The sequence below is a fragment of the Malaclemys terrapin genome, chromosome 16 (genome assembly GCF_027887155.1).
Source record: "Malaclemys terrapin pileata isolate rMalTer1 chromosome 16, rMalTer1.hap1, whole genome shotgun sequence".
Taxonomy (NCBI): Eukaryota; Metazoa; Chordata; order Testudines; family Emydidae; genus Malaclemys; species Malaclemys terrapin.
In genome coordinates, this window is record NC_071520.1 from 12915919 (window position 1) to 12931687 (window position 15769).

At 43.6% G+C, this 15769-nt stretch overlaps 1 protein-coding gene across 3 annotated transcripts in view; it reads left to right on the forward strand.

Annotated features, from left to right (window-relative positions):
• GGT1 (gamma-glutamyltransferase 1) overlaps window positions 1-15769 on the forward strand; it is a 69341-nt gene that overhangs the window by 33325 nt on the left and 20247 nt on the right. For all 3 annotated transcript variants that reach the window (XM_054006125.1, XM_054006127.1, XM_054006126.1), the window contains 2 exons: window positions 14283-14462; window positions 15425-15552. In XM_054006125.1, coding sequence (XP_053862100.1) covers window positions 14283-14462; window positions 15425-15552 — 308 coding nt within the window. The remainder of the gene's footprint in view (window positions 1-14282; window positions 14463-15424; window positions 15553-15769) is intronic.

Consider the following 15769-nt stretch of genomic DNA (forward strand, 5'->3'; position numbering starts at 1 on the left):
CCAGCACATTTTTTATAGTGGCTCATGCCCTGAGGCAGGAAAACTTGGGTCATAGGTAGGAAGAGGGCTGGCTGGCTGAGGGATTGATAATGAGATTTCTGGAGTCTTTAATGATTAGGTAGATGGCTGGTTAAAATCATGTCTGTTGCTAAAGGTCAAAAGTTAACATCTGATGGCATTAACTGGCACCCCTGGAAGGCTGAGCAAGGAGGCAAAGAAGTGAAGTGCTCATGTTCCCAGAGGAAGGAAGGTCCAGGGGTTAGGGCACTATGACTTGGGACAGCTGGTTCAAGTCCCTGTTCTGTCACTGTGTGACTATGGGCAAGTCACTTAGTCTCTCTCTGCCTCAATTCCCCGTCTGTCTTTTTTTTTTTTTTTTTAATGATAACAATACTTCCCTACCTTGCAGGGCTGTGAGAATAAAGGCACTAAAGACTTGAGTGGTTCAGATACCATGGTAATGAGGGCCATATATGTACCTAAGAAGACTCCGAACACTTTCCTCCATAGGAGAGGTCCCTCTTAATCAGAAGTCAGACCTATTGATGTAGTATGGGAAGGCTACTGTTTATCTCTTGGTTCCATTTATAAATAAGGACTTCAGCCTCCAGGGCTCAGTATGGTACCTTTCATGAGCACTAAATAAAGATTAAAAGGGGTGAGTTTTTGATTCTTCAGTCAATGAGTAACTGAGGCAGTTAAAAGAAAAGTAACTAGATGGAGGGAATTCAACTTCAATGGTCAAGGGAGTGCAAATATCAAATACTATACTGAGGAATTCCTCAGAGTGCTTTTCAAGAGAAATATAATTACTGGTAATTATTGCTAGTGCTAAGTAGATACTTTGGCACTTGGAAGAGCAAGTACAGCTGCTTGGGAAATTGCATGAAAGGACAGGAGCAGATAAAGATTTACAAACACTTGTGAGAGCTAAGGAGGAATTAGAGAGGTTCTGTAGCAGCTGATCACCTGGGACCTACAGGTGGCAAAGCTCCATCTGTGGGATTGCTTATGGACAAGGAAACAGCAGATTTGCCCTCCATTCCTCCCTTGAATGCTGGTAAGTACACGATCTGCCATATTGGATCCAGAGACTGACCAGAAGGCCAGTCCTCTCATTTAACTAAGCATAGAGCTGGTCAAAATCTTCTAACCCAATGGAGGGGAAAGCTTTTGAACATCTGGCTTCATCAAAATTTTCCAAATATGTTATTTTGATGAAATTAGTTTTGAATCAACATTTAAAAATGTCATTTTGGTTTTTGGAAACTGAAACTTTGATTTTTATACTTCCAGTCTTTAGATTTGGGGGGGCACCCAAGGGGAAAAGTTGGCAAGTAGTACATGTGAAAAATGGATTTTCCCACCTTCTCTCATCTTTTTTTCCTTTGGAAGTGTGTGGGGGGGAATTTATATTAAAGAACTAAATTTGCATTCTAGGTCAAAGCAAAAAAAAAAACAGTTAGATTTGAAACTAAAATTCACACTGGAAAACCCCAAGTCTCTGTTGGAAAACTTTAAATTATTCTTTTTAGATGGAATTTTCTTGGGGGTGGGGGGGAGAAAGGGCTGGTTTCCAGCTAGCTTAAGCTTTCTCTGAACGTCACAATCCGGAGAGAACTTGAGGGTAATGGATGCAGTCTTTGGAAGGCCTAATATTCCCATGGTGGGGCTGCAAACCCTTGTCTGTCAAAGCACTCTGAATGAGCTGTGCACACACAGTAACCTACTGCTCCTGACACTGTGCCAGCCAGGTAGCCATGCTTTTTTTCAGCTGAACTGTATCATGTTCTAGTCAAAATGCATCAAGAGGGGCAAGTGGTAGGTTCTCTCTCTTTGCGTTTAGTGCTCTGCTAGCTGCCCTACTTAAGGAGGGGAGACCTGGGCTTCACTCAGACCTATACTTCTCCAATGTATCTGCAAAGATATTGGCCTATGTTCAAGCCCCAGACTCAAGACTGGAAGAGATGCGTGACACTGTTCAGGGCACCTGCACCTGTTTTCCCCTTCCAAGGTCCCTGGACGGAGACCTATATCACTTCCTCCTGAGTGGGGTTTCTCTGGGCTGCACCGTGCCCTGCCTACGCTGTAAGTTCCCCAACAAACCAGACTGCCTAAAGAGGCCAGAGCCTGCGCTTTGCTTTCCTCTCAGCAGCTATAAACAGCATAGTTGCCCACAGTCATAAGTTACCACAAAGCCCTCTTTAAGCAAACACATTTATTCTTAAGGTGAAAGCATTATAGAGAAAACATAGGAAAAATGTCATAGTTCCTGTACACATTACTACCACTCAGGCTTATTGGCCTCAGTAGGCCAAAGTCTTTCCCACCTTCCTAGGAAGGCTTGGCCCCCCTCTTGGATGGGAGGGCCTGTCCATTTGCTGGATGAGAACAAAAGCCCTGAGTCAATTTAAACTCAAGCTATTTAGCCAAAAGGCCTTTCACTGTTTGGTCTCTGGAAAGTCCAGTTTGAACCAGTATATGAGAGCCTCCCCTGGAGGGGTGGCACTTCTCTGGAGTGTTACAACCTGTGTGAATTTGCCTAATCACCCCCTACTGTTCTTAGTTCCTGGGGGACATGTGGGGTGGGGTCCCCTCCCCCATGGAATTGCATACAATCCCTGCCCCACAATGATACGTAAAGTTAATACAGTAAGCTCTCCCAAAGATAGTCCTGGAAATTGCCAGATCTGTCACAATGTAAAAAATGCTAACAGAACTTAGGCTGTATTAGAGGGAGACAGTCAGCAGGCTGTGCAGTGTATGAGGCCTGTTGTTCACCCAGTTTATCTGAGCCCTAAAGAACTTCCCTTAGATTTCTTTCACTGTGAATTGTGTTGGTAATTGTGTTCAGAAATGGTTTGATTTCAATTGTGTACTCATGTTGAACTGACTGAAATGCCTGAATATTAGGCCAAAGACACCATCATAAACTCTGGTTATGTAAACCTTACAGACAGTTTGATAAGAAGTGTGAGAATACTTACAAGGGGAGATAGATTCAATGTTTGTAATGGCTCAGCCATTCCCAGTCCTTATTCAATCTTAAATTGATTGTTTCTAGTTTGCATATCAATTCCAGCTCAGCAGTCTCTCCTTGGAGTTTGTTTTTGAAGTTTTTCTATTGTAAAATAGCCACCTGTCTGTACTGGGCTATCTTGATTATCACTTCAAAAGTTGTTTTTTTTTTTCTCTCTTACTTAATTGGCCTCTCAGAGTTGGTAAGACAACTCCCACCTGTTCATGCTCTCTGTATGTGTGTATATATATCTCCTCAATATATGTTCCATTCTATATGCATCCGAAGAAGTGGGCTGTAGCCCACGAAAGCTTATGCTCTAATAAATGTGTTAGTCTCTAAGGTGCCACAAGTACTCCTGTTCTTTTTGCGGATACAGACTAACACGGCTGCTACTCTGAAACCTAAATAACACTGTGATCTGTAGCCTCTATACAAACAAATGAAGGATACTGCTAGTAATGTTAAGGCACACGTTGATGCATCATAAGTGATCCTTATCAGCCAAATGTTGAAACCACAAATCTACAGCTATTGCTGAAAGGAAACCACTTCTGATTGATTTTTTGGGAAAGTTTTCTTATCTCTAAACTTTCCTCTAATTTTAGACACCTTTTAAAGACTTGCCAGGAAATTAGCATAGGAATCTTCCCAAGCATGTTCCCAGATTTTAGGATTAGATAGACACAACTAGTGTCTCTTGTCATCCTGAAAAAAATCAATCAATAGACCAAATGAATTATATATGGTGGTTCTGTTAAGAATCAGGGACTCTACTACAAATTCCTTCCTTGTAACAAATCATATAATTAAAGTGTGACTAAATGTGTTACATATGAAGATTTGTAAATAGGCATCCTTATTTTAGGAATAAGAGTTACAAGCAAAAGTGAGTGTTGAAATGTTTATGCACATACTATTGAATATAGGAATGTTAGAGAGTTAAGAGTAGCAATTGATAATTTAGATATTGGTTAGAAATCATGTTCCTTGTTTATATTCTGGACATTAGTCTACATAACTTCAAAAACAGAACAGCTAGAGTACTCAATATTAGGAGCTAGGGTATTTATTTTATAATGAACTCTGGAAGTTATTTGAAATCAAATTGGGGAAGAAAACCTTCCTACACTTGAAGGCAGGATGGGAACATTTTTCTTCAAATTAAAGCTAATAGCAAAAAGAATGAAGCATAAACTTTAAACTTCACGTTAATGAAACTTTGAGAAAATAATCCCCAAATTTACAACAGAATGAGACTGTTCATTGTTTCACAAACAATTAGCAGAGAACCAAACTAAAAACTTCAGAGATAATTTTGTTAGTATTATACACTTATAATGCCAAGTAAAAATTAAAGAATTCCAGGAAAGAATTGCAATTACATGGGAAAACTAACATTTCTGAATCATGGATGCCACCTATGGGATGGGTAAAAGAGTGCAATGACACCAGACCTGCCAAAATGATGGATTCACCTGTAACCTGGAGATGGGACAACATCTCATTTTGGGGATGACCAATGAAAAGGCACAAAATCATGACAATGATCTTTCTGGGGATGGTTCAACTCATCAGTCTATCTGAATGGAAGAAGGATGCATAACAATGCACCACCACAAGGTTAGTAGAAGCAGCCTCATTTGAAGATCAACAGATCCTGAGTGCAGAGTTGTCTTGATCTGACCTATAGAGAGGGGCTACCCACTTCAAGCAAGGAATGATCAGTCATTTGAGTTTCTTTAAATGAGTCCTTCATAGACAAAAACATTTGGGTTTGGGTTCTGGGCCCAAAATTCCAACTATAAACCCAGCTTGGGAAAGAGGAAGCTTTCCTGAAGATCAGAGACACCCAGAAGATGCCACCACTACTACAGAAAACTCCAAAGACAGCTGAGTTAAGGCTGAGACTATCCTAATCTGCTTAAAGGGTGGGGGGACTGGGAAATCAATATTTATTGCTAAAATATTCCATAGGGAAATTCTGCACTTCAAAGCTAACACAGAACTTGGCCTTGGAGAGCAAACATTTTGGTTTCCTAGGTAATTAAATGAATTGGAATTCAGATCTTTGTTCCATAAATCCAGATTCCTGTGCTGATAGGACTTAAATTTGGGCATATACAACTTTCAGAGATAATATTGAGATCATGGCTTCAAATAGTAGAAGGAAAGGCCACACTAGGAACAAAAAAGATATTGCATTGAAATAGATTTTGATTTTGCATTTGATATTGCAAAATATTCTCATTCAAGGTGTCTGATTTGAATCCTATAATGCAGTCTCCTTTAGCTATAAATACCTTTGGTACCTGATTTAACTGCCTGTTTACAAATAGAGCATTGTAACCTTAAGGAGATGCAGCATTTTTGTATGATAAGGCTTTTTAACCATCACCCAGATTACTAAAGTTATCTTCTTTACTGCTTAAAAGAACTAACACTGGGCTTATAATTGTTTTGCTGTGTATATACACACATGAATTATTGCATGTCATACTTTTGTGAGAGATCACTGTTTGATAGTTACCTCTTGTCCTGCTAAGACTTTCCATAGATGTAAGTACTAATGATAACTTTCTAGCATTAAAAACACCACTCTGTTCTGCTATATTGTCTGTCTAGTTGACATTGACCCCTCCTCAACCGTTACGGTGCTCCTTTTGTATACCTTCACTCCTAACCTTGCTTCAATGTTCAAATGTGCATGCTACAAATACTAAAACACTCTTCTACACTGATTCAGACTATGTTGTGTATTACTGACTACAGAAGTTATTCTGTGTAGGTGAATGCCTTGTACGTTCAAATGCTCTCTTCATTTCCACTTTTGTGTGTTTAACTCAAACTGTGTTTGGTTTACCTTTGTCTCTCTTAAATACTCTTCTTTTCAGTGTATCCACTTTGCTAACTTTTGTTATGTGCTTTGTCTTTAAGAGACATCCTCTCTTCTCTGTGCAAATTGACTTGGATGGCATAATCACCCCACTGCATCGAACCCCAGCTTTTTCAGACACTGCTCACTTTGCCTGACTTCAGCTTTCCCCTCTCACACTGCTTGACTGAACTGCTTCATTATCTCTCCCCATTTTAAACACATATTAACTACACACACAACTAGAGCTACACCATCCCCTCTGTATTGTTATAACAATCTTCAGCTAGGTAGGTGTGTGTATGAACGCTGCATGACCTTAAGCAGTAATGTCAAATGACCTTGACATTTCTCTCTTTGAATCCTGTGCTTAGTCCTAGAACTACCACTTTCTTAAACCAGGATTAAAAAGGAATTGCTAGTTTGCTTTACTAGCCTTTCAGTTGACACTGCTCAACAGTATCTTGACTGTCTTTTTAGCTTGTATCTTGATTTTTTTCCCCCGTCGTTTATATTTTTAGGCTTAGACAGATTAGATTTTTATCTGTAAATGTTGATTTCATCAGACACACAAAGTGATGGAAAAAACATTTCCATCTATGATACTTTAAACTTACAGCGAGGCAAAGTAAGAAAAATGCTGCTTGAGAACTTACTATAATTTGATTTAAGGATATTTACTTTGTATATTTTGATGTGACGTTGACAATTTGTGTTTTAATGATTATAAAGCTTTAAGTTTTTTAATCTCAACATCTGTCAATAAATAATTTGGCCCCCCTATTGTCTGCCCTTCCATAATTTCCTGCATCTGTGAAAATTTAAATAGATAAAAATAAGAGAACTTAAAATAAATATCAATATTATCCACTGAAATTATATAAAAAAAAAAAAAATCAGATTCAGCCAAGCCTAGATATTTTTGATAATAAGTTGAAATCTAGTATTGTTTTGTGACATAGTTTACTTTAATTTATATCTGTATATAGGGCAATAGTCCTTTAATTATGGACATTAAATTATGTTAACAGTGCATGACTATTATCTCAATGAATAGAAATGCTCTTTTGAAGCAATAGTATTCCAAGTAAACAATTGAATACCATTGTGTTTGTCACTACTTGTTGAACTTTATACTCCTATCATATTAGTCCTTCAGACATAGCTAATCAAATTATCTTTTTTAATTTCCTTACATCCTAGAATTTCCCACTTGATTAAGATGTTGCTCTTTAAGCATTAATAGCTGTTTATACTGTAACTAATTAATTTACATGCTTTCTTCTGGTGGCTGGTTTTGTTTTATTTTCTTCAATATATTTTCAAAATCAAGTTTCTTTTGTTAATTTTGGTTGGCATCTGCTAAATTCTGGGAAAAGAACTCTTGTTGACAGAACATAGGATCCGCTCCCTGGAATAATCTCGTAAGTAATGATTATCGATACTTCCTTCTGTTTGTGTTTTGCTTTCGCTAAGCTAGTCATACGAGAATCAATTAGTGAGTAAGTCCATCTCATGGACTTTTTTCTCAGCTTTCAATTTTGATTTGGGTTTTTTGGTGACTTTAACTTTACAATTACCTGGCACTTCACCCTGTGCCAGCCTCTGCGGGAAGAAGGGAATTTAGCTTCTGCTGCTAAGGGCTTGGTAAGCTATGGGAGAGACCTGGTGCGCTAGCATGCTGGATGAATTGAAATGGGTGAGTGTCATAAGAACTACCCTGAAGCCCAAGAAGTCCTATAGAAAGAGACTTGTAATAAATGGTGAGGTCGCATTTATCTGTGCTCTGTGTTTAGGAAAGGCTGGCTGGTAAAGCAAAAGCTTCCCCCTTTAGATCCACTGGACTGCTTAACTATAACTGGAAAAGAGTATCGGTGTCTTTTGATTTATGGGATGATTCTTAAATATTTCAAGTCTGGGATACCTGGTAACAAATCCATGGCCACTTTGGACTTGATGGCTGCAGCAATAGAGAGCAAATTTCCCGTTTCGAAGGCACAAGGTACCAATTGGGCTGAAGGGAATTTCCATTATCTGCTAGCAATATTGGGCCTACAGCTGAGCTATTTAGATTTCATTGAAGGGCAATGAGGTGTACGCACACGCTCACCAGTTCTTTTCAATGGTTCATGAAACGAGACCCTTACTGTTCTGTGTAATGTGTTCACAACCTAGGAGTTCTTAAGTAACTCTATCAAATTACAGTGTTAAAGGATCCCCACAGTTACATCTACTAAGGATTGTGTAGCTTGTTTAATAACACCCCTGGAGAAGTTGTCTGTAGGGACTAATCTTGGGAACTGCAGAGCGAAAAGCATAAGCCTCTACTGCTTGAGCTAAAAGACCAACCCAATCCGTCAGCCCAGTAGCAGGCTCATAAACCACCAAGCATGATCTAGCACTAAAGAGGGACAAAGACCATAGTGAGTTAGTAGAGGTTTTGCTAGGATAAATCTTAGCAAAACCACTAGAAGCAGGTGTGTGTGAATAGAGACTAAACAGACTGATTATTGTTTAGGGTTCAAAAGAAACAAAAATCTTGAATGTTTTCTGCACAAAGGAAGTGGAACTGACACCTGAAATCACTGTCATCTGAACCTGCGGCAGACTTGGTCAATATAGTCTCTGCCTTTGCTGCGGTGTTCTTCGTTTTCTTTTCCCCAGTGCTAGAAGGTGTCCTGTGGAGCAAATAACCACAGTTTAATGGGGGGCTCTACAGAAGTGATGAGTTGGGATGTTATTGCACACAGAGTGTGTCTGCTGGCCCTGACCTTACTGACAGCTGGAAGAGGGTTTGGGAGAATGCATAATTAGACAACAGCATCTAAGGATATAAACAATGGCTAACTGGGCTTGAATACAGCACCCTAGTGATAATCAAGGTTTCCAAGGCTGACGGATTCATTTGCTTTCTCTGTTACATAGTGGTAAAGTGAGTTCACTGGCTGACATGTGAGCGAGGAAATGGTTTATTTAGCTTAATGGCTAAATAATTACTGCAAACCTGCCTTTAGAAGGAGAATGAAAAGAATTCATACGCCAGTCGTGAATATAATCTGGTACCCTAGCAGCTTATCGGCAAATCCTGTAACTTAAGTACAGAGATGTATGGGGAAAGGCACTGATACCCAGGGACCATTCTCCCAGTCATGGTTAACAAGGGATCCTACTCTAACTGGTAGGCTAAAGGCGCGTGCTGCTTTAGAAAGTGATGGGATCTGGCTGCGCCCTCTTCCTATGAGCAGCACTGGTGGCTTTGGAGGAGATAAGCTAGATATCTTTCTGCCTGCGAGTTTTTGGCTAATGGACAAATGTTGGCTGCTGCTGCTCTGCACCGTGCTAGAAACCACTGCTAGCTATTATGATTGAAACGCCCAGCTAAGCTCAGATACCCCCACCTTTCTAACAGCTTAGACTTGCAGGGGTAGTCAATAGATGGACCATGGGCCGAATCCGGACCGCCAGACGTTTTTGGACAGACCGCAACATCTTTTTATTGACTTATTATTACCAGTATTGTTCTTGGTTTTGTATTATTTTTCTCTGGAGTCTGGACCTTGACAATACCTTGACCAAGAAATTTGGACCTTGACAAAAAATAATTGATGACCCCTGGTTCCTAATCTGGAATGCCTTGTCTCTTGGGCCACAGTGACCCGAAACCTTAAACTATGTGCATTTGGAAATTCCAGCCTCCAGGGGGAAATCCCAAATTCTGACATGCTTAGCTCTCTGGAGCAGGGGTGTGTGTATGTGTGAGTCTTTCAACTCTTCTGGGTGGTCCTCCAAAGCCCTCTTAATGTCCTGCCTTCTGTTCTCCTCGTCCTGCTCCAGTTCTCAGGGCAATGCAACCTGCCTTCTGGCACAGAGGGGGCTTTGCCTCCTGTCGGAGCCACTCATTGCTGTTCCTTCGTGTGGCCAGAAGCGAGCACCGTAAGCCCCACTCCCAGCCCCTGCTTGGTCCGGCACAGCAGGCTGAACTTGAATCTCCCTGCCTGGCAGTAACTAGGCTGTTGTGCTGGGTTTTGAAACGAAGCTTCCGTATGTTTAAGACTGTTAAAGTTGTGACACCAATTAACGCAGCTCACTGGTAAAGTTGCTCATCCAACCATAACTCCGTTGCTTGTTGTTCTTCCCCTGCATGAATTCAGACAGGCCAGACTTGGCTTTGAATTTCCTGCCTCGCATTGGACAAAGTCACAACTCTAATGTCTGAGAAGGAATTGTAGTGCCTTTAATTACTTTATAGCCCCTCCGTCTCGGTCTCCTGCTGCCGAGAAGCGCTGTCTGACTGAAATACTAACAACGCTTCCCCAGAGCTGGATTTGGCGAGAGGTTTCAGAGATTAAAACCACTTGCAGAACACAGCTTGCTAGAGAGTTCCAGCACTCGCTGCTTCAGATGGCAGCACGCAGTAATTGTTCTGACTAGTCCTGCCAATAAATCCTTGGAGAAAAGAGCCAGCTTCAACAGGGAAAAACTAGGCTGTCCACTTAACACACCTGTCTATGCCACCTAGCCAGAGGCATCAGGTAAGTACTGAAATGTTGGTCATAACATCGGCCAGTACTTCCTAACCTTCATGCAGCAACATTCACAGCCTTCCTTCCTATCTTCAAAACTGCAATGTAGTGGCTCTTGTGTATAGGATGGACATTGCCCTCTAGTGGCGGGGCCTACAGTAGGCTAGGTCACCCAGTAGCTTTCCTTTAACTTTGGCAGTAAAGACCTAGTGTGTTCTTGGCTCTTGTTCTGGTCCCAGTTCTGCTCAGGATTGCCTGCTTTTCCTGTAGCTCAGTCCTCTAGCTTCCTACAGGGACCCCAACTTTTTCTCTTGCTCTCTTCCCTGACATGATCCGTCTCACGCAGCTGTGTTTCGTCGAGATGCTTTCTCTTTCTTCTGCCTGTAGGTCCATGTCTATTCAATGTCCTGGTTAGCTTTTCCAAGTGAATGATTTTTATTCCTGCCTCCACCAGATTATACTAGTTAGAAACAGAAACGTACCTCTTAGGTCACCAGGAGTCACTGCGAGGCTGGGGACCTAGTCTCCTGACAGAAGACTCATTGGATGCGCCACTTATTCTAAGCCCAAAGGACACGTGGGAGCTGAATTCTGAGCTGAGAGTTAAGCTGAAACACTGACTGTGACTCTTGAACACAGAGCCCAGCTCTCTGATAGGCCCAACCCTGAGGATGGGGCCTTGCAGAGCTGCACTGCCCCAGCAGGAGCATGGGGGGGCGCTGGCTCCAGGAAGTGCTCCCTCCCAGGTATACAGGCTGGGGCACTGACACAGCCATTCCCTGTGTCTTTCCAGCTGTGCTGAGCTAGGGCGTGGGAGGTCATGTCCTGGTCTTAGCCTTACCCGATTCAGGGTGGCTGTCATCTGCAGCGGGACTGGCCGGGCCGGACTCCCATGCATGGGGCTTAAGGGGTCAGAGGCTTTGTACACTGTGCCGTCACCCAGCAGCTGGGCCCAATCTGGCCCTTACTGGTCTGGAATGATGCCCATCACTGTGGTACTGGGGTAACTTGCACTGACTATAAACAATGAGAAACAAGAGGTCCCTTTTAAAATAAAGGGCCTATGATAACCCCCCCCACACCCACTGTAAGAATGGGTCACCTATCTGTCAAAAGCCTGGCTGGATAGGTCAGGTAAGTTTGACACTGTGCCCCACCGCAGCTTGCCAGACCCAGGATGGTCAGGTCACAGAGCACTGCTTCCAATGATCCAGAAGCTTATGGCTTCCGGCTCCAGCGTTGGGACTAGTGATCATGCCCTGTGCTGCAGGGGTAGAAGGGTCAGATAAGCCACAGAAAAGAGACGCCTCCTGCCTGGTGACAGATCCTGCCGCACTTTCTGTAACATGCCGAGGACAGAGCCAGTCCAAACTCGCTGCCAATAAACACAACTGTCTTTAAGATCCAAGGCTGAGGGAGCTATTGTTGGAGACATAATGGCTGCTCTGTTTCCATGCACAGTAACTGTATGACAAGTATGCCACTGATTTTAGAATGGTCCAGTGTAAAGCAAGCTTGGAACCTGTACGGAGAGACATCACCCTTTCCCCATCAGCTGCCTGTCATTAAGAGTCACATGTGTAACGGCACAGGCAGTAGATTAGTTTTGTAATGAGCTACGAGACTTAGAAAGCTTTCTGTGCCCGGATGGGAGGAGCAATGCGATGGCTACTAATAGACAGAGGGCCAGCGAACTGACCTCTGTTCGGCTGGAGTGGGGTGTGTGTGTGTGTGTGTGTGTGTGTGTGTGTAGGGGGGGTGTTCAGCTAATCTCCCTGATGGGCCAACCCACTCACTCTGCTTCCATCCTGGCTGGCCTGCTCCCTCCAGTGACCTCTGCACTGGCTCCCCCCACGCCTCGCTGGTACTGCATGTGCCTCTGCCACAGGGCAGCGAGAGCTAGTCTGACCTGGCTGGAAATCACATCCTGCCTTGGGCTGTTACATCACTGGAGAGGGTCAGTCCTGTCCGCTCGTCACACTATGCCTCTGCCTGCTTTCTCTCTGCACACAGCCGATGCTTTGGTAAGGTACCTGGATAGCGTGGCTATTGCACTAAGTGTGCTGGCAGTATTACATCTGTAACTAACCTGTACTGTTCGGGGTGGGTGCGTGGGGGAGGATCATAAGCAATTAAAAGATACATTTATTTTCTTACTGCCAGTGCAGCTGTTTCTGGGGAAATGAGGCCCTAACTACTGGGAAAGCAAATGACTTCTGTTGCACCTAGGAATGGGATAAAAGACACCTTCTGAGTACTCTGCATGTTGTACCACTTAGAGTGGGTTGTGCCTATATTGGTATGTTGCCAGTGGGACAATGTGCTCATAGTGTCACTATTGAAGATGTATATAATACAGGTCTATGGCTACCCCATGACCTTGCACAGAGGGAGGGCAGCTGTTGATTCCTTGGGTACCTTAACTCTTCCACAAGCGACAATAGCTGGAGATAGTTAAAGTGTAATTGTATCTTTGAATTGCTTTGATTCCAGAATTTGAAAACACAGCGTTTCTCCTGTGAAGTCATTGCCAGACATTTATAATTTATTTCTGTACCTGGGGCTTTTCCTGATCGTGCCTCCTCTACTCTATGCGGAACTACTTACCGGTACTTACTACAATGTAATGTAATCTATCCCAGATGCTCACTGTGTTAATTACTATATCTTGGCCTGCTCCTTTTAAAGAAGTATGGGGCAGCTCTTGCAAAACTGTTTGCTGGCTTAAAATCTTAGCAAAAGCAGCTGGGTTTGAAGGGCTCTGTGCTTATAAACTGGAACAATAGTGATGCTACATTAATAATAAATAGAATTATCCGGGCCGAGGGAATGGGGGCAGAAAGTATTGCACAGAATAGGCCTGTTAACAGACGAGGAGGGAGAATTCTGTAATCATTCTAAAATGATTGATAGAATCCCTGATCTGCTGCTTGTCGTCGATGTTCAGCATGAAAACCCAAAGGCTCTTGGTATCAATATAATATACCTGTGAATGAAAAATAAATCTAGCGTTGGGAATACTTGGAATTGCTGCAGATCAGTAGGGCCAGGGATATTAGCTAATTGATGAACTGAGCTACTGGCAATTACTTTTGACCTGGTTTAAAAACGGGGGGGCCTGGGGGAGGGAGGTAATGAGATGTACAAACTTTCTGTGAAGGGAAAGGAGGCAAAAAGAGCAACCCTGGGAACTGCCATCCAGTAAATCTAACTTCAGTCTCTCGCGAGAGGGAATGCTTGTTTCCATCATTCCCCGGGCGCTCTCATGAGCAGAAAGCTGAAGGAGACCAGCCCACGCCAGACAGCGATGATCTTTTTAATGTTGATCAAATGACAAACTGTTGAGTGAAGGGCACTCGGGGATGTAATAGAGCTGGGGTAGGGCCCCTCAGAGTGAACTGAGACGGATTGCATCTGGGCACTGTCCCGCTGACACTGGGGACTCTTACTCTCACGGGACTGCAAGGACAGGCGTGCCCAATGACCTCGTTCTGCTTTTTGGCGTGTGTGTGAGGTTTGAAAGTTAAAAGGGGTAATTAGGCACCCAGGTCCTAACTGAGGCAATGAGAGTTGGGTGCCCATCTGCCCTGGGTGCCTTTGAAAAGCTCCTCGCTATCGACCTTCCTTCCAGACACAGTAGGCCGAGTCTCTAACTTCTCTGAATGGAATGCGCCTTTGGTCTCCTTCAGTTGCTCTTCCCCGGACCTCCCCTGCTTCAATAGGGAGTCGAGAGAGGAGACAACTGGTGAGAAACCAGAGAGTGAAACTGGATAGGTGGACATTCATTTCCAGTGTATTTGAAACAGGCTGCTAGATCACCTGTAGGCCCCGTGGGGATTCCTGCTCACAGTGTCTCTCCCCACAGAAAGATGAAGAAGCGCTATTTGACGGTTGGGATTCTGACTGGCTTCCTGGTGGGCCTGGTCCTTTTCTTGGGGTTTTTCTTTGGACTGCGCTCAGCCCCGCGGCCCCCAGCGCAGGATGGACATCTCTACAAGACAGCAGCTGTAGCCACGGACGCTGGGCAGTGCTCCATAATTGGAAGGTATCTCTCTTTACTCGCGTTCGTACATTCTCTGAGCTATTGTAACAAAGTCAAGGACCCAAACTGTTCCATTTGCTTTTGCTCAAGAGCTGTTTGGCTAGCTCTCTGCCTGTGGAGTCTTGCACTGCTTGGTTTTCTCCCCATGCCTGAGAAACATGGTTGCTGACCACCTAAGCTATGTACAATGGGTCCACCGGGATGGGAACCACATAAATGACTGAAATAAACTTTTCAAGCCACCTTTAACATCCATTTTTTCAGTCTCCAAGGGGATTTCAGTGGCCAATTCTCACTTTAAATTTAAATGGGAACTGGACATCTAAATGCCAGAAGCAGCTCTAGAAAACCTCAGCAGGGTTTTCAAGCTGATCTTAATGCAGATCTGTCCAGCCCACACCAGCAGGAGATGCTGCTTTTTAAAAATTACTCCTTAAGATGGGGGACACTCAAGAGTAGATGATGCTACCAAGGGAGAGCTCGGTCATCTGCAGGCTTCTTTTCTGTGAAACTGAACCAGGGTGCATCTGTCATCTTGAATAAAATGCTGAGAAAGCGACTAGATACTGCTTCCCTCCTGCCTCTGTGCTGAAGCAGGCAACCCCTTGAGAGCCTGTGAGTGGGAGGAGGGAGTGGCGGCTGTGACGGGACACTAAACGAGTCTTATAATGTTCAGCCACTAGGTGATGCCATGTGTAACATACCTTATCTGAGTCGCCGGCCGCAAAGCAGGCAGCACATTAAAGTAGCTCTTAGACAGAGAACATCTCTCTTGTCTCGCTCTATGGCGGACGCTCTGTAGCCAGTCCAAATCTGGTACGAAAGCCTGACTTGTCTGTAGCAGCCCTGCGATCTGCCGTGTACAAGGAGGTCCTGAAAGTGCTGGAGGTCCTGAAAGTGCTGGAGAAGAGGCTGCTGTGCTGTCGGTTGCCGGACAATAATTTTGTTCTCTTTGGCCTGTGCAGGGATATCCTTCAGCAAGGAGGATCTGCAGTAGATGCTGCAATTGCAGCTCTGCTCTGTGTGGGCCTCATGAATCCTCACAGTATGGGAATCGGAGGGGGTCTCTTCCTCACCATCTACACCCACACAGGTAAGAGGGTCAGTCGTAAATGGTGGGCAGCATTACCCTTGGAACACGGCTCTGTCTAAAGCAAAGTTATTAATTCTATCCTAGCACAGGGCGGGTGTGATAGACATCATACCCTACCAACACAGGTGGGGTGACCTCAGGCACCCCAGCCAAGCAGGAGTTAGCTCTCCGTGACTCCAGTTCAGAGGTTCAGTACCACAAAGCCAGTGTGCTGTGT